The sequence below is a fragment of the Podarcis cretensis genome (genome assembly GCF_951804945.1).
Source record: "Podarcis cretensis genome assembly, chromosome: 2".
In the NCBI taxonomy this organism is placed as follows: domain Eukaryota; kingdom Metazoa; phylum Chordata; class Lepidosauria; order Squamata; family Lacertidae; genus Podarcis; species Podarcis cretensis.
The window spans coordinates 123,169,405-123,189,159 of record NC_137171.1 but is presented as its reverse complement, the minus strand read 5'-3'; the positions used below and the strand labels follow the sequence as shown (position 1 = coordinate 123,189,159).

Here is a 19,755-nt window from a genome sequence, read left to right as displayed (position 1 = left end):
GAGGCGATGAGTGTGAAGAAAGTCAATCTGACTAGGGGATGGGTGACATATGAGAAGTTAATAAGTAAAAGAGAAGGTAAATGGAAAATGAGACCATTTCAAGAAATTAAGGATTATGTTAATGACTGGTTGCATTTTTTTCAAATTAGTGAAATGTTCAGAAAAGATTTAAATCAAAGGGGTTTTGCTGATGAGGAATCAAAATTTCAGACAGAAATATTGAATAATGATTTTAAAATTTTACCAAAATTTTCAAGATATGACTAGAATGGTGCACGAAGGATGAAGAGGTAAAATTAGTTATGATTGATTGGGCCAAAGACTTAGGACATAATATACAAATGGAGGATTGGGAAAAATTATGGAAAGAAGGTCTAAGATTTACTGCATGTACAACTATAAAAGAAAATGTGATGAAAATGATGTATCAATGGTATGTAACACTGGTGAAGTTAGCAAAAATGTACAAGACTAGTAACAAATGTTGGAAATGTAAAGAAAAAGAAGGTACATTCTATCATATGTGGTGGGAATGCAGGAAAGTAAAAAGCTTTTGGGAAATAGTATATAATGAATTGAAGAAAATGTTGAAATATACATTTGTTAAGAAACCAGGCATTACAGGTAACGAGATAAATAAGAAAGAAAAGAAGTTATTTTTATATGCAGTGACAGCGGCAAGAATATTGATGGCCCAGAAATGGAAATAGGAGGAGCTACCTACAATAGAAGAATGGAGAACAAAATTGATGGACTATGCAGAATTGGACAGAATGACAGGAAGGATCTGGAACTGACGAGACCAAAGATTTACAGAAGACTGGGAAAAATTTATTGAATATTTGCAGAAATTAAGTGATAATCAGATTACGTTTGTAAATTTTAATGAAGCGCTGTGATGGGAGAATGTTATAATAAGTATTAAAAATGGGAGGAAGTTTACAGTAATATTATAAACCATAAGGAAGAAACGTGTAAAAAGTTAAAATATGAAGGATTGGCAGACAAATTGAGGGAAGTCAAAAAAGAGAAATAAGATGTAATTAAGATATATGGAATGTATAATTCTGTTTTGTATTTGAAAACATATATATATATATATATATATATATATATATATAGGAATTGGGGTCTGTGCACATTTCATCTGGACTCATGAGCCTTTTGCAACCATTCCTTTTTCTTTATTAGAACATTTGTAGGCAACTCATTGTATTAAAAAAAAAAGGTTTCTGAAGAATAAGATAAATACAAAAGACAATAAAATACTTCTTAAAAAATAAAAATAGCACAAATAAAAAACTTTTTAAACATAGATGGTCCTACAAATCCTACAAATCAGTGCACAGCATAGATGCCAACTCCATGGGGCCCTGGGTGCCCAAGCACCGACAAAATTTCCCATGAAGGGGTCGCGTATGCACAAATTTTGGTGCCAGAGCCATGCGCGCTGCATGACACCTACAGGCCCAGGCATAGGGGCCATATTGGCACTCCTAGTGCACAGTTAGACCATTACCTTATGAATAGAACACCATTTCCTCAGCTACTCACTGTATCACCAGGGAAGGTTATTTGTCAATAGGGGCTGCTCAGGTCTCCTCACAGCCAAGAGCATAGGAGTGGGATATGTGGCTGTACAGAGTAGTCCCCCTGCCTGGTAAAATTATCTGAAAGTAGGGGGAATTTGCACATACATACTATCATGAGATTGAAACTTTGGTTGCTCAGAATCCTAGATAATGTGGAAGCCTGCAAATTGAAGTCTCTTCTTTCCTTTCAAAGAGTAGCCGCTTTCAGTGGAACTTGCACAATGCCACAAAGGAGGACATCGTCTCCCATTATCATTTGGTTGTGCTAATTTATTGGCATAGAGGTAAATTTCTTAACAGTTACTATCATTTAAATATAAATCCTTTAAAAAAAAAATTTTTATTTCAACAGCTTTTCCAGCAAGCTGAGAAGCTCTTTGCTTTTCATGTTCTTTCTGTAGTTTTACAGTGTGTTTCATACTATCCAAGTTGTTAAACCGCCCTGCACTCTTTTGACAAAGGCCAATTTTATCATGTAAAAGTTTAGATATTAATATAGAATTAAAGGGACGCAGGTGGCGCTGTGGGTTAAAGCCTCAGCGCCTAGGGCTTGCCGATCGAAAGGTCGGCGGTTCGAATCCCTGCGGCGGGGTGCGCTCCCGCTGCTCGGTCCCAGCGCCTGCCAACCTAGCAGTTCGAAAGCACCTCCGGGTGCAAGTAGATAAATAGGGACTGCTTACCAGCGGGAAGGTAAACGGCGTTTCCGTGTGCGGCTCTGGCTCGCCAGAGCAGCGATGTCACGCTGGCCACGTGACCCGGAAGTGTCTCCGGACAGCGCTGGCCCCTGGCCTCTTAAGTGAGATGGGCGCACAACCCCAGAGTCTGTCAAGACTGGCCCGTACGGGCAGGGGTACCTTTACCTTTACCTTTATAGAATTAAAAATTCCTTCTATTTTACAGTTGATGGGCAATTTCAAGTCCCAGCAGGGAAACAGTGGAAGATGAGGAGGAACCAACTTCTGCTATGATGGCTGCATCTCTCTCAGGGCGCCAGAGAAGAAGAACTAGATGGTGGGGGGCTGTTCTAACCTAACCACAAGAGGCAGAAAGGTTTACTTCCACCACAAGACTCACTAATGAGATTTTCCGCCAAAATGAGCAAAAAGGGGGGTGGGGGAATCCTCAGCCCTAAATTTGATTCCAGTGGTGGGGAAATGAGTTGCAATTTGCAACAAGGAAAAGGAAATACCTGCCATGGCTGTAGCCTTTGACGTTCCAGCCTGTCTCCACCACTCGCCATCAGCATGACCTTTGATCTAGATGAATATGCAGCATTCAAAGCCTGAGCCACAGCTTGGACACTGAAGTACGTGATGTAGCTGTCTTGAGACAGGGCTCTCTCCAGCTCCTCTCCAGGCAGCAACTCCAGTTTCTCATTCTCTGTGCATCTTGTCCGACCTTTTTCAGCCAATGTGTCCTTTCTATATAAGCAATGAAATGCTTTAACCCAAAACTGTCCAAGAATTTTGGAAACTGTATTATAGTAATTATGGTAATTTTTTCTTAGTTGGGGCTTCATTATGAAGGACAAAGATCCATGGATGTACTGGAAGAGATCCGGATTCGTATTCAAATTAACATTAATGTCTTGAAGACCTGTTGAGATCCAGACTTTCCCCCCAATTTGTTTCTCAAGAAATTGTTGTATTATCATGAGTTCAGTCCATGCCCTGTAACTGCTTTTATAGTAAACAAATATTTTGACTTTGTCCCATATGATTAATGGTTCACTTGGGATGAGATATGGATCTAGGTTATGTTCTGGTATTCTTTTTAATAAGGCAATGCAGATTCCATTGTTGATCATCAGAGGTGTCAAGGCACTCAAGAACCTTTCTCCAGTATCATTGTCTGAAACCAAGAGGCCAGTCCACGTCCATCCAAAATTCAGTAGCAACTTCACAATCCCCCAATACTGACTTTCTCCCTTGGGGACCATTTGGTAGACAAAGGGGACTTCAGTTTTCTCATCCAGTGTCTGAGTCATAAAGCCATAACTGATCTGTTGATAAAAGAAATAGATTAGTGATTTGTTTCACTTTCAGGAAAAGGAATAGATACTGTATTTATTGTCTGTTATTACTTATTATCTGTTATTGTCTGGAAAAAAATGTGCTTGCTGCGGTTGATTGCAGTTTTAGTCTGAAATATTTGGAGAGTGCCAGATTGGTGGATGCTGGAAGAAAGATCTACTATCACTAAGGATTTGCTCACTTTTTCATTTCCCATATTGACTCTCCTGGAAAGAAAGTGGAATTTATTTCTTGTCCCTATCCTTCATACCTGTGGGATTTTGTAGATGCCAGACATGACTGAAATCTCTTTCGAGATGGCAGAATTGCTCCCTTCAAGAACAGACAGCAGGTTATTCCATTCTCCACAGTTATAGTTTGGAATATTGCTTTGCCCCCCTGCAAGCAGGTCTAGCATGGCAGCAGAAGTCATCCTTGCATCCAAAAAGTTCTCAAAGAGGTTGTAGCCCAAGGAGATGTTGGGTAAGAATCTGGAATCCAGGTTGATCTCCTGAACGGAGAACAAGAAGGACAAGATGTGACAGTAGTACCTAGGCATAAAACTGCAATGAAACATCAAATTAAAAATGTCAGAAACCTATTCACCATGTAAAGAAAACAAATGTTATTTCTAGGCAATCTCAATCTCAAAGTAGCTCATCCCCAAACAATGATATGTATGTTTGTAGTTTGGGCTGAGACAAGGCATATATTTATTATTATTTATTTATTGAATAAATTTATATACTGCTCTTCATCTGAGGATCAACTAATTACAAGGTGTAAATCTATTTACCACTTAAAAATAAAAACTTCCATTGCAAAGAAAGAAAGAAAGAAAGAAAGAAAGAAAGAAAGAAAGAAAGAAAGAAAGAAAACAGAGAGGCACACAGCCTTCGAAGTGGAATATTGCTTTTATTATTATGAATTAAGTAGAAACTATTGGAGTGGTGTTGGAGAAGCATGACATCCAGCGGCATCTAATCACTTACCATCCAAGCCTTTTTGAGGGAATCTGGGAAAAAATGTATGGGTCTGCTAGAGTCAACATACTTGGAGATATGATCCCAGCAATTATGAAGTCTCCGGGCCGGTAGTAATTCTGTGTTCGACTCTCTTCCCAGATCAGATTGAAGGGACATCTTTTTCCTTGATTTTCGCAGTCTCCATGCGTCATTAGCAGGAGAAGCAGGAAGGAAATCATTTCGCCTGTAGCTCCTACACTTCTCTTGTGGCTGCTCCTCTCTCCTGCCCAGCCAGATAATCAGAAGTCAACAGCTCTTGCAAGAGCAAAGCTGCAGTGACTTTCCCAGTATGAGTAGCATTCAGGTATCCCTCAGCTGTTCAATGAGACTGTCTCTGACATATCAGCTATTCTCTGCATCAACCTTTCTCCCCAGGCACAGAGCTAGATATAACCTCATGCTGCCCTTGATTGTGCTGTCTTGGCAACCTCCATAAATATCTCTAGAGCTTGGCAATGATAAATAGCTATGATTTCGATAATTATAAGGAGAATAAATTTGACCACTGCAACAAACTTTAGTCATTGCGAAGCTTGGGTGGCAGGTGCAGAGCTGGAGGAAAAACATGTTTACAATGAATCACAGGTGAATTGCCAAAGTTTGACATGTATGTGTTTGTGTGCAAGTTTGGCCTCAACAGCATATGGCCCTTGGGCTTAGTCCCAAGTAAGGAAGTCCAGGTTCTGTGTGTCCCATTGAACTTAATGGGAATTTTGGCTAACAAGGCATAGGGCACTGCAGGAAAATAGATCTTTCTTATGGAGTTGGGACATATCTTCTTGGCTCAGCATCAAATTCTGCATGTTCATAGAAACATATTCCCAGCACACAGCCAATACCTGATCTTTAGAAAAACATGAAGTGAAGAAGAAATACAAGAAATGCTGGCATTTATAAAAGGTGGAATAGATTGGTTTCATGTGTATCAATCAGACAAAAACATTACAAATCTCCATATAACTCAAACAGTGACATCAGCCATCCAGCCACTTCATTCAGGCTCCAGCAATACACAGAGATCCTTCAACCAAGACTGGAGCTCAGTGAAGCTTGAGAGATGTCAAAGTAGAACACCACTAAAGGAAGTCTTAGGGGGAGCCCCTGCAACACCACCTCTCCCTGCCCAAGGGAGCTCTTGAGTGGGAGGTGAGCAGGTCTTACCTGAAATGGGCCACTACAGACAAAACAGGGTTAGGCCAGTAGTGTTGGTGGTGATTAGTAGAGGTGCTGTGCTCTCTGAGGTCCATGTTAGACAGCAGAAGAAGCTTAGAAGAAAGTTTGAATGGCAACAATTTAACTAAACGCAGATGTTTGACTGGGAGGCTGTTTTCCTGGAAAAACTTGGTTGCTCCATTCAATAAGCGATCTGTCTGGATTGAGAGGCAGACCAAGGTAGAATCACTTTCAGCTACAATACTGAATGTCACTAACTGCATAAGCTACTGACCTTCCTTGGGCTCTAGGGATGCTAAAAGAACTGTGTTGTACATAGTTGTTCTACTATGTGCCAGTACAATATACTACCCCTGACCTTAGTTAACTGTCTGACATATTTTCTTCTACAAGCAATCTTGTGGCTTCAATTACGCAATCCACTGGTCGGCACACAATCCACTGCACACACCCCAACATGATAAATACATTTTCATCATTCATGACAACATTTTAAGGTCCCAAGTTGCATGGTGGTTAGATTGGTCTCAACTAGGGCCAGGGCCTTTTCAGTACTGGCCCCGACTTGGTGGAATGCTCTGTCACAAGAGACTGGGGCCCTGCAGGGCTTGACATCTTTCCTCCGGAACTGCAAGATAGAGCTGTTCCACCTGGCCTTTGGTTTGGGCTAGGTCTGACCCTTATTTTCCCCTCCCCTTATGGTTTTGATCTATGGGCTACTTTTAAAATGAGGCTGCATTTTAAATTGCATTTTAACCTCTATTTTAAATTGGGTCCGTCCCCCCCCCCCTTTATGTTTTTAATGTAATTTTACTGGTGTTAGAATAGAATTTTACTGGTGTTAGAATAGAATTTTACTGGTGTCTAGAAAATCAACATTCACACAAGGCCCAGTATCAATATATACCCAAGGTAATCAGCTTCCTCACTTATGGAGCGTATTTAGGATCCTCCTGATGTTCCCTGCCCTCTTATTATCCTTAACCACAGAGATTGTTTTAGGAATCTTCTTCTAATACCTTGACTTTCCCATAGTCAAAGCCAACAGAAAGAACCTCTCCTCTATTCTGATTACATCCCTCCTGCTCTCTTTTTTGATGCTTGGTTTTGTTAGGCTACTCTATTGCCTATACTGATGGCTGTGCCATTTTTTAAAATATAATTTTGTCATTTTCATTGTGAAAAATGATTAGGAGTGCAAAAATAATTTCAGTTAAGGCACAGACCGTAACCTCTCCTTGATCCCATGTTAGCATCCTGAATTTGGTGGGAGGGTGCTAATTGAGACCCTCTGAGTTCCTGTACTATTGGTGTTCATATTTTAAGATTATAAAGTTCCTTGGGTGCCTTGGATAAAAGGCAGTATAGAAAAATAATAAACAGAGAAACCATATTCTGGAGAACAGAGGTGCATTCCCACACGGGTAATGAAAGTTAATAACTTATTATAAGTTAGAATCATAGAATCATAGAGTTGGAAGAGACCACAAGGGCCATCGAGTCCAACCCCCTGCCAAGCAGGAAACACCATCAGAGCACTCCTGACATATGGTTGTCAAGCCTCTGCTTAAAGACCTCCAAAGAAGGAGACTCCACCACACTCCTGGGCAGCAAATTCCACTGTCGAAAAGCTCTTACTGTCAGGAAGTTCTTCCTAATGTTTAGGTGGAATCTTTTTTCTTATTAACAAGTTATTAACAAGAAGTTATTATTATTGTGGTATTATATTTGAAGTTATATACCGTCCTACACGCACAGGTGTCAGGGCGGTCCTCAGAATAAAATCAGATATAAAACCTCAAAATACATAATCAAAATAGAACAAAAGGGGAAAGTTGTTTGCGCAGGTTTACAAACTCCCTTCCCGGAGTGCAAATATGGAGTCATATCCTATTGATATGACTGATGTCTTTACAATGAGAAAAGGCCACACATCTTTCAATCATCCAACTATCTGACTTTTTGAAGACAGATACGTTTTTAATGTTTGATGTTTTACAATTTATTAAGTGCTTTAAGCCACCCAGAGAAGCAGGGGAAACCTAGCCAGATGGGTGGGGTATAAATAATAAAATGATGATGATTATTATTATTACTACTACATGGGAGCATCTTATACATGAGAAAATTGTTGGGATACTGCCAGGGAGACAAAAGCCATCATGGCCCCACGCCGATGCCGGACGATCCATCGACCTCCCATAGAAACGCAGTATCACGCAATTAGCGACAAAAGCCTCAGAAATAGCTTTCCACATTCCAGACCTCATGCACGCTCTATCAGCAGAGTTCGCACAGCAAAAGATGCACTCAGGAGAGCATTATTTACAACTTTATCCAGCGTTGGTCAGAACAAAGAAAAAACATGACCGCCTGCTTAGATGTCTCAGGCACAGAGAGAAAACGAAACCATATACAAAACATAAACTTCCTGTGAACAAGAAATACGAAGGCTATGACACAACAACCTATTCCCTTTTTAAGGTGGAACGGAAATATCCTAACAAAAATATGGTACATTTAAAGGAAATAAAGCAACATAAACCAATGAGATGTAAATTGCAAAAATTTATTCATGATAATCATACTGCTTTAATAATGTATTCATGTTTCAAAAGTGAAAGTCACTTCAGGTTTAGCTCAAGTGTTACTTTTCATCAAAAAATCCTCATGGAAGAAAAACCTTACAAATGCTTGAACTATGAAAAGAGCATTTGGTGGAACCCACACTTTGCATCCCACCAATGAATGTTTAATGGGAAAGAAACAGGAAAATACCACACCATGTTAGAAGTATTTATATTACTTCAAGCCTTGCTGCCCTTTTAAGAATCCAGAAAGGATAAAATAGTGTCCCTCTTTTATATTGCAATAAAGCTCAGATGTTTCTCCTCCTTGGGTGGCCACATTGCATCTTGATTCATACAAGAATCTAAGCCGTCAAAACCCACCAGGGAAGCATCTTCAGGCAGCTCAAGCAACAGCAACGGATCATCACCAACTTTTAGCAAGTATACAAGCTTTAAATATATATATAGTGAACCTAGTCCTGGCAAAAAAGAAAAGGATAAAAGCTATGTAAAAGTATGTAAGTACCTATTGTAGAATAATAACAGGGAACCTGAAGCCCACTACATGTCCCAAGGTCCTCTATCACACCTGAATTAAGTTCACACCAACTGTTTCTGATTAATATTCTGTTTTAAGCAAAACCTGGAGAATCAGATGCCATCTTTAGGTTTTTGTTGTCAAGTGCTCCTTTGTGTTCAGATCAGGTCTCAGTATAATGATATAGCACTTTGGGATGAAGATGCAGCCCAGAAGCCCAGCACTGGAGGCCAACATAGAGAAGACCTGCACGGCTACCATGTATTTCCCCTTGGTGCTCAGGTAGGTGGGCACAAAGGACACCCAAACACTGCAGAAGACCAGCATGCTGAAGGTGATCAGCTTGGCCTCATTGAAGGCCCCAGGCAGCTTCCTGGCTAAGAAAGCCACCACAAAGCAGATAGCAGCCAGGAAACTCATGTAGCCCAGGGCACCATAAAACATGGCCACAGACCCTTCATTGCATTGCAGGATAATCTCTGCAGGCTGAGAGTGCATGTCAGACTCTGGGAATGGGGGAGAGGTACTCAGCCAGGTGGTGCAGATGAGAACTTGGACACTGGAACAGGAAATGACAACAGCGTTGGCCAGACTTTTCCCCAGCCATCTCCTCACTCTGTTCCCTGGCTTGGTGGCCATGAAGGCCAGCACCACAGTGATGGTTTTAGCCAACAAAGAAGAGACGGCAACAGAGAAGATGATGCTGAAGACCATTTGTCGGAGAAGGCAGGTCTCTTTCCTTGGCCGACCAATGAATAGGAAGGAGGATGAAAAAGAGAGCAGGAGGGATACAAGGAGGATGTAGGAGAGGTCCCGGTTATTGGCTTTGACTATGGACGTTTCTTTGTACTTAAGGAAGATTCCTAAAACAATGCTTGTCATTAATAGCAGCAAGATTGCAATGGAAGCTAGAAGGCTTCCCAAAGTTTCTTCATAGGTCAGGAAGGAGATACTTTTGGGAAGGCATTGAACTTGAGCCTTGTTTGGATACTGATCTTCTGGGCATTTTGTGCAATGTTTTGCATCTAAGGAGGAAAATTGAGTGATTTAGCATCATTTAAATCCATAACCAAGGGACGCAGGTGGCGCTGTGGGTTAAAGCCTCAGCGCCTAGGGCTTGCCGATCGAAAGGTCGGCGGTTCGAATCCCTGCGGCGGGGTGCGCTCCCGCTGCTCGGTCCCAGCGCCTGCCAACCTAGCAGTTCAAAAGCACCTCCGGGTGCAAGTAGATAAATAGGGACCGCTTACCAGCGGGAAGGTAAACGGCGTTTCCGTGTGCGGCTCTGGCTCGCCAGAGCAGCGATGTCACGCTGGCCACGTGACCCGGAAGTGTCTCCGGACAGCGCTGGCCCCTGGACTCTTAAGTGAGATGGGCGCACAACCCCAGAGTCTGTCAAGACTGGCCCGTACGGGCAGGGGTACCTTTACCTTTACCTTTAAATCCATAACCAACTATGTTCTATTACATTTTAGGGGGAAAAGTGCCCATATAAGGGAGGGTAAGGGGGGGATGTCTAAAAAAGGAGTGGACAAAATTGGTTATTTCATTTGCTTATTTATGTTTATACTGTTGCCTTCCTCCATGACAATAGAGGTGGTTTTGAAAAGTTTCTCAATTTTATCACCAAAACAAACTTGGGATATGGCTAAAGCTGAGAGGTACAGCTTTTGCTGAATTTATACTGTCCTGTCCCATGTGAAATTGTTTTACCTTATATAAATAATATATCTGATTACTGAGGATGCCCTCACAATGATCGTTGATTTGTAGTCCACCAACTGCTTCATTTAGAAAAATAGAGAAGCCAAAAAAGGAGACACAATCAAAAATGTCTTTTGACTCTTCACAGAAAGTGTCTCTAAGTGAATGTTTCCACAAAGGGCTCCCGTTTATATTCACCCACCTTTCTGAGCAGAGATGGTCCCTTCTGCACATGGGGCACAAGCATAGCAGCAAACGGGCTTTCCTTCTTGAACCACTTTGGCGTATCCAGGTTGACAGCTTTTGGTACACCTGGAGCTAGGTACAGTCTAAACATAGAGAACATGCATCAAACAGAAAGTATCAGGACAATTTGTGTCTCTGTCATTGATTTATGGAGTTTGGAATTGACCGAACAGGGTCCCTATTCCCACTGACCCCAGGCACTTTTCCAGGGAAGCATTTTGATGCTGGACAACGTGGCAGGGAAAACTCTTTGTTGTTCTGACAATTTTTTCAGACAATTATATCTGACTATTCTAAGCAAGTTGGGACGCGGGTGGCTCTGTGGGTTAAACCACAGAACCTAGGACTTGCCGATCAGAAGGTTGACAGTTCGAATCCCCACAACGGGGTGAGCTCCCATTGCTCAGTCCCTGCTCCTGCCAACCTAGCAGTTCGAAAGCACATCAAAGTGCAAGTAGATAAATAGGTACCGCTCCAACGTGAAGGTAAAGGGCATTTCCGTGCGCTGCTCTGGTTTGTCAGAAGTGGCTTAGTCATGCTGGCCACATGACCCAGAAGCTGTACGCGGGTTCCCTCGGCCAATAAAGCGAGATGAGCGCCGCAACTCCAGAGTCAGTCATGACTGGACCTAATGGTCAGGGGTTCTTTTACATTTACCTTTATTCTAAGCAAAAGTATATATTAAAAAAGCAATTTTAAAACCCTAGAATGACAGTGATAACAAAACAGCAGCAATAAAGCATACATGAAGGTAAAGGCAAAGGAACCCTAGATCCAGTGAAACTTGACTGTGGCATGCAGTGCTCATCCCCACTTTCAGGCCAAGGGAGCAGGCATTCATCCTCAGACAGCTTTCCGGGTCATGTGTCCAGCATGACCAAACCCCTTCTGGTGCAATGGGACACTGTGATGAGTGCCAAAGTGCGCAGAAACTCTGTTTACCTTCCTGCTGTAGTAGTACTGATTTATCTTCTCACACTGGTATGCTTTTGAACTGCTAGGTTGGCAGCAGCTGGGACACAACAACGGGAGCAGCAGTTAAACATACCACCACCTGAAGACTCCAATTTCAAAAAGTGCCTCCTGAATTATGGTTACATTATTATTATTCTTTTTCCAAAGTGTTTTGAGTCCTGGCAAAGAATGGAGAGATGAGTCTCTTGCGACAGCTTCTTCCACTTAGACCTTCTGTCTCCCATCCCTCTGTTAATGCCATTGCTGCCGCTAATAATGCTAATTGCTTAAGGTGGAATCCTTGGTGTCAAGAGTATGGCATTCAGTTTCCAATCAAGCTGTATGCTGGCACCATGTTGTTAACACAGGCCAGGAGATGTCATCAAGATTCCAGGTAGCAAGAGCTCTCCTTTCCACTCCTTGCTTCCTGAAATCTGGACATGAATCTCATTCACCCCCTGGGCTGACTTTGGAAATCCTGCACTCCACTGATTAGGGCTTATCCACACTTCCTTTTGGGCCATCTTTCTAGTCACAGGTCCATGCATTAAAGCTCCATGTCAAAGCAGTCCCTCCCTCCCACCCTCCCTCCCTTCCTTCCTTCCTTCCTTTCTTCCTTTTTTCCTTCCTTCCTTCCTTAAACAAAACCCTGCTGTGACACAGATCAGGACCTGTAAGTCGCATTGTGGCACAAATGGAAGTGTCAATGAGCCCTTATTCCCAGCAGGTATGCAAGGGGCTGTAGTCAAAGTGCCCTTGGAATTTTTCAGTAAGTGATTAGAGCTTTGCAGATGTCATGTGGGATAAAATAGAATGCCATACCTTCTCAGACCACTTGGGCCACACAATGGCTTGTGAGTTGATTGTGAACTTCATGTCAGTAGATCCGTCTCTCCCTATACTCCCAACTGGCACTCTTACACGAGACTTATTGGGAAACATCACCCAGTTCTCAATGTCATAGTAGGCTGGTATGTGCCCATTCTCATCCAATCTGAGGCTGCCCATGGAAGTATTCAAAAACTGGAGACCTCTTAAGAATGGGTGAAGCTGGAATGGCAGGAAAAAACACCAGCATTTATGAAACAGTAATGTTGAATATAAGCCCTCTACACTTTGAGCTCTAATCTCCTAGGAATTGGGGCCTGTGCACATTTCATTCAGAGTCATGAACCTTTTCAGCTATTCCATTTCCTTATTAGAACATTTGTAGGCAACTCATTGTATAAAATAACAAGGTTTCCAGAGATTAAGATAAATACAAAAGACAATAAAAATACTTCTTAAAAAATAAAAATAGCACAAATACCAAACATTTTAAACATAGGTGGTCCTAGAAATCAGTGCACAGCTTAGATGCCAACTCCATGGGACCCTGGGTGCCCAAGCACCGACAAAATTCCCCATGAAGGGGTTGGGCATCCACAAATTTTGGTGCCAGAGCCATGCACACTGCATGACACCTACAGGCCCAGGCATAGGGGCCATATTGGCACTCCTAGTGCACAGTTAGACCCTTACCTTATGAACAGAACACTATTTCCTCAGCTGCTCACTGTATCACCAGGGAAGGTTATTTGTCAATAGGGGCCACTCAGGTCTGCTCACAGCCAAGAGCATAGGAGTGGGATATGTGGCTGTTCAGAGTAGTCCCCCTGCCTGGTAAAATTATCTGAAAGTAGGGGGAATTTGCACATACATACTCCCATGTGATTGAAACTTTGGTTGCTCAGTATTCTAGATAATGTGGAAGCCTGCAAATTGAAGTCTCTCCTTTACCTTCAAAGTGTAGCCGCTTTCAGTAGAACTTGCACAATGTGTTTCATACTATCCAAGTTGTTAAACCACCCTGCACTCTTTTGACAAAGGCCAATTTTATCATGTAAAAGTTTAGATATTAATATAGAATTTAAAATTCCTTCTGTTTTACAGTTGATAGGCAACTTCAAGTCCCAGCAGAGACACAGTGGGAGGAAGACTTCCGGGTTAGCGCCATCGGCAATGGCGGAATTCCTCTGATTCAGAGGAACCCGCTCTGTGAAAATTGGGTCTTGCCGCCGCGGCGAGGGCGGAGACCCATTAAAAATCCCAGGCGGAGGAAGCCTGGGAACGTGGGATTCGGCTGACACCAGGAGCGCCTCCCCTACTTTTTTGGGGCCCTGAAGTGACATGGGGTGGGCAGCGCGGTGTCTTGAATCAACTGCTACTTTTACGGAGTGAAACCGCACAGCCGTTGCCGGAGAGCGCTGACTTTTTCCTGTGGACAATTGGACTCTAAACAAGTACCCATGAGAAGAACGGAAAATTGGATTAAGAAACACTTTAATTTGGCATTGAAGCGGGAAGGTCTAAACAGGAAGTCCGCCTTCCGCTTTTTGTATATAGACTGAAGCAAAAATTGTGCAAGCTAAAGTCTGGAAAGTCGTATATAAAGACCTAAATTTCCTTCATTTTTAACCATCAAAACCCCTCTTGGAAGCAGGGGGAAAGAGGGGGAATTTTAACTGTTTAAACCTGCAGAGAGAGGGTAAAGAAAGATAAATTTCCACCGTCTCAAACCTGGGAACGGGGTGTCAGACACAGAAACTTTTGGGAGCCCATCAACTGTGAGCGGAATGTTTTTTGACAGATAGTTAAAGAAGAGAAACAAATTGATTCCTAAGTTACCTTTTGCATTTAAAAGAAACATAATTTGAAAAATGAAAGTAACTTTCTTTTGCAGGACTTGCCTTCAAAAGATGGATACAAATGGAAATTGTTCCCTCTAGAGGGAGCTTGTTAAATTGTTGCTGGAGTCGATCTGGGGAATCCACAGCTGTGGAGATTAGGATCGTGAGACCAGACTCTGACCTTGAACAAAAATGGATATAGAAGAAGTTTTGGTGCTTGCTTTTTGCAAGACAAACGCTTTGTTGAAGCAGATGCACGAGAAGATGAATCTGATGACTGATGCAGTTCAAAATTTTGGACTAACAGTGAATACTTATATAGAAACCACTCAGGACTCAACCCAGGAATCTGTTCTGACAGGGCAAGTGCAAATGCAGAAGACAATAGAGGAGGTTGCTGTTGAACCTCAAGCAACACAAATGGATAGAACCGAGGCCCTGCAGGAGCATAAGCCGCTGTTTATAAAGATTGAACCTGGAGTGGGCCAGAGGGGTCTGGAGTTGTGGGGGTCCTTAATTTTGGAGGGACTTTGAAACATGCATCTAAATTTTTTCTGGACTACCTGGTTGAATGTGGGGAATGGGACTGTGGGGATTGGACTGATCTGTTGAGGGGAGATGGAGATATTTTTGGGTTGGAGTTTCCCCGAGACCTTCTCCTCAATGAGAAAGGAAAGAAATTAAGAAAGAGACCAACAAAAGACAAAAGTGCTGGTATAAACAAAAAGAAGAACCGCAGAAGGGACATGGAAAGGACTTAAGAGTCTCGGACATAAGATTACCAGGTTGATGGACTAGATGGAATGGACAGTAAGATCTGGCAAAACCCGAGACCAGGAAAAAGAGACGTTGGATGAAGATTGGAAGAAAGCTTTAAAAATTTATTTTGGGAATTAGGGTAAAATTTATTTTTGGAATTAGGAAAAGAGGTGGAATGAAATTATTTGGCTTTAGTAGAAATGATATTAGGAGTTATGTATAAATAAGTATTAAGTTTTAGGATTTAAGGTATTTTATCATAAGATAAGATAAGGTTAAAATAAAAAGGTAAATTGAATGACAGAATACTGTGAAAGATGAAAAGGATTTCTGAGTTAACTGACAGGTTAGACTGTTAAGATAAATTATCTAATAAAAAAAATTGAGAAAGATGGGAAGAATTTGCTGAAACAAATAATTAAACTAGAATACAAAAAGGGAGGTGTGAGGAGGTCGAAGAAACAAGTAAATGAAAGACAAAGAGATGGAATATTGGATGTGTGTTTTATTTTTTATTTTTTTATTGTTATTGCTGTATTTTTTAATCTAACTTTATTTTTTATTTTTTTATGTGTACCTTTTATATATTGTAATGTTTATGTTGTTTATTTTTTTTCTGCTGTTTCTTCCCCCCCCCTTTTCTCTCTTTTGTAACCTCTAAACTCTTAATAAATATTATTTTTAAAAAACCAAAAAAAACAGAGAAACAGTGGAAGATGAGGAGGAACCAACTTCTGCTATGATGGCTGCATCTCTCTCAGGGCACCAGAGAGGAAGAACTAGATGGTGGGGAGCTGTTCTGACATAACCACAATAGGCAGAAAGGTTTACTTCCACCACAAGAGTCACTAATGAGATTTTCCGCCAAAATGAGCAAAAAGGGGGGTGGGGGAATCCTCAGCCCTAAATTTGATTCCAGTGGTGGGAAAATGAGTTGCAATTTGCAACAAGGAAAAGGAAATACCTGCCATGGCTGTAGCCGTTGACGTTCCAGCCTGTCTCCACCACTCGCCATCAGCATGACCTTTGATCTAGATGAATATGCAGCATTCAAAGCCTGAGCCACAGCTTGGACACTGAAGTACGTGATGTAGCTGTCTTGAGACAGGACTCTCTCCAGCTCCTCTTCTGGCACCATCTCCAGTTTCTCATTCTCTGTGCATCTTGTCCGACTTTTTCCAGCCAATGTGTCCTTTCTATATAAACAATGAAATACTTTATCCCAAAACTGTATAAGGAGTTTGGAATCTGGATCATAGGGTTGGTATCTTTTCCTTAGTTGGGGCTTCATTATGAAGGACAAAGATCCATGAATGTAGTGGAGAAGATCAGAATCACTATTCAAATTAATATTAATGTCTTGAAGACCTGTTGAGATCCAAACTTTCCCCCCAATTTGTTTCTCAAGAAATTTTTGTATTATCATGAGATCAATCCATGCTGCTTGGCTGCTTCTATAGTAAACAAATATTTTGACTTTGTCCCATATGATAAATGGTTCACTTGGAATGAGATATGGATTTAAGTTATGTTCTGGTATTCTTTTTAATAAGGCGATGCAAATTCCATTGTTCGTCATCAGAGGTGTCAAGGCACTCGAGAACCTTTCTCCATTATCATTGTCTGAAACCAAGAGGCCAGTCCATGTCCATCCAAAATTCAGAAGCAACTTGACAATCCCCCAATACTGAGTTTCCCCCTTGGGGACCATTTGGTAGACAAAGGGGACTTCAGTTTTCTCATCCAGTGTCTGAGTCATAAAGCCATAATTGATCTAGTGAGGAAAGGAATAGATTAGTGATTTGCTTGACTTTCAGGAAAAGGAATAGATACTGTATTTATTGTCTGTTATTACTGTGGTACCTCGGGTTAAGTACTTAATTCGTTCCAGAGGTCTGTTCTTAACCTGAAGCACCACTTTAGCTAATGGGGTCTCCTGCTGCTGCCGCGCCACTGGAGCACGATTTCTGTTCCCATCCTGAAGCAAAGTTTTTAACCCGAGTTACTATTTCTGGGTTAGCGGAGTCTGTAACCTGAAGCGTATGTAACCTGAAGCGTATGTAACCCGAGGTACCACTGTACTTATTATCTGTTATGGGTGGAGTTGATTGGAGTTTTAGTCTGAAAAATTTGGAGAGTGCAAGATTGGTGGATGCTGGAAGAAACATCCCTGGATCTAGTCTTCTACTATAGCTAAGGGTTTTCTCACTTTTTCATAGTCCCTTCTTGTCCCTTCCCTTCATACCTGTGCAATTTTGTAGATACCTGACATGACTGAAATCACTTTTGAGATGGCAGAATTGGCCCGTTCAAGAACAGCCAAAAGGTTATTCCATCTTCCACAGCTATAGTTTGGAATAATGCTTTCACCACCTGCAAGCAAGTCTATCATGCCATCAGAAGTCATCCTTGCATCCAAAAAGTTCTCAAAGAGGTTGTAGCCCAAGGAGATGTTGGGTAAGAACCTGGAATCCAGGTTGATCTCCTGAACAGAGAACAAGAAGGACAAGATGTGCCAGTAGAACCTAGGTGTAAAACTGCAATAAAACATCAAATTAAAAATGTCAGAAACCTATTCACCATGTAAAGAAAACAAATGTTATTTGTAATCGATATCAATCTCAAAGTATCTCATCCCTAAAGAATGATATGTATGTTTGTAGTTTGGGCTGAGACAAGACTTATTTTATTTTATTTCTTATTTAATAAAGTTACATACCGCTTTATTTAATAAAGTTACATACCGCTCTTCATCTGAGGATCACTTTGTTACAAGGTGAAAATGTATTGGCCATTTAAAAATAAAAACTAGGAGATTGCAAATTCCATAGCAAAAAAAGAAAGAAAACAGAGAAGCACACAGCCTTCAAAGTGGAATATTGCTTTATTATGATTAATTAAACATAAACTATTGAAGTGGTGTTGGAGAAGCATGACATCCAGTGGCATCTAATTACTTACCATGCAAGCCTCTTTGAGGGAGTCTGGGAAAAAATGTATGGGTCTTCTTCACTGAATGAACGTGGAGATATGATCCCAGCAATTATGAAGTCTCCAGGCCGGTAATAATTGAGTGTTTGACTTTCTTCCCAGATCAGATTCATGGGACATCGTTTTCTAAGATTTTTGCATTCTCCATGCGGCATTAGCAGGAGAAGCAGGAGGGAAATCATTTTGCCTGTACCTCCTACGCTTCTCTTGTAGCTGCTCCTCTCCAGATAATCGGAAGCCAAAAACTCTTGCAAGAGCAAAACTGCAGTGACTTTCCCAGTATGGGTAGCGTTCAGGTATCCCTCAACTGTTCATTCAGACTGTGTCTGACATATCAGCTATTCTGTGCATCCACTTTTCTCTCCAGGCACAGAGCTAGGAATAACGTCATGCTGCCCTTGATTGTGATGTCTAGAAATATATCCTGATCCTGGAAAGAATGAATAGCTATGATTTTGACAATTATAAGGAGAAGAAAATTGACCACTGTAACAACCTGGAGTCCTTGCGCAACTTGAGTGGCAGGTGCAGAGATGAACAAAAACATGTTTACAAGAAATCACAGGTGCAGTGCCAAAGTTTGACGTGTGTGCGCGCCTGAGCAGCAAGTTTGGCCTCAACAGCATTAGGAAATCTCTACAGGCAGGTCAGACTAAGTCCCATCTAGTCCAGCATGCCGTATATTTCAGTGGCTGATCACACACCTTTGAGAAGCTCACAAGCAGGGCATGGGGGCAGTAGACCTTTGGTGGTCTTTTTATTTTAATAATTTTATTGGAATTTTATTTACAACATAACATAAACCCCCCACCCCCCCAATACACAATCCACCCTCATTAAACGTGAACATAACATACAGTGAGCATAACATACAACAGTACAAACAACGAAATAAAAGACTTCCTTTATCCTGTATCAGGCCTCCTTATTTAGCCAGCGTGGTGTAGTGGTTAAGAGCGGTTGTCTCGTAATCTGGTGAACCGGGTTCGCGTCTCCGCTCCTCCACAGGCAGCTGCTGGGTGACCTTGGGCCAGTCACACTTCTCTGAAGTCTCTCAGCCCCACTCACCTCACAGAGTGTTTGTTGTGGGGGAGGAAGGGAAAGGAGATTAAGACTTCTTAGGGTAGTGATAAAGCGGGATATCAAATCCAAACTCCTCCTCCTCCTCCTCCTCCTCCTCCTCCTCCTCCTCCTCTTCTTCTTCTTCTTCTTCTTCTTCTTCTTCTTCACTGGTTCCTTTATGAATAATTATTAAGATTTTTCTTATTATGTTAAATATCCACAAAGTCTCCTGCAGACATTAATCAAAACAAGTCCAGGTATGTATTTTAGGGCACTGTTTTGTGAAGTATTCTCTGCATTTTCGCCATGCTTTTTTAAACTCTTGTCTAGTGTGATCTCTAATTGCCTCTGTTAATCTAGCCAGTTCAGTATACTCTAACAGTTTGTCTTGACATTCCTTTTTTTGTTGGCACGGGTCCGTCCCCCCCCCCATTTTTTAGCAATTAGGATCCTTGTTGCGTCT

The 19,755-nt window shown here is 41.6% G+C and overlaps 2 protein-coding genes across 2 annotated transcripts in view; both read right to left on the bottom strand.

Moving 5' to 3' along the window:
- Window positions 1–19,755, bottom strand: part of LOC307209847 (vomeronasal type-2 receptor 26-like) — a gene marked incomplete at both ends in the record, with an annotated part of 161,875 nt that overhangs the window by 126,489 nt on the left and 15,631 nt on the right. The gene's annotated exons all lie outside the window — the stretch shown is intronic.
- LOC307209849 (vomeronasal type-2 receptor 26-like) lies at window positions 9,037–18,343 on the bottom strand (the record flags this gene model as incomplete). The annotated part of the gene is made up of 6 exons (XM_079965214.1): window positions 9,037–9,935; window positions 10,814–10,940; window positions 12,634–12,861; window positions 16,204–17,013; window positions 17,485–17,776; window positions 18,201–18,343. The coding sequence occupies 6 exons, from the start codon at window positions 18,341–18,343 to the stop codon at window positions 9,037–9,039; spliced, it is 2,499 nt and encodes an 832-aa protein (XP_079821340.1).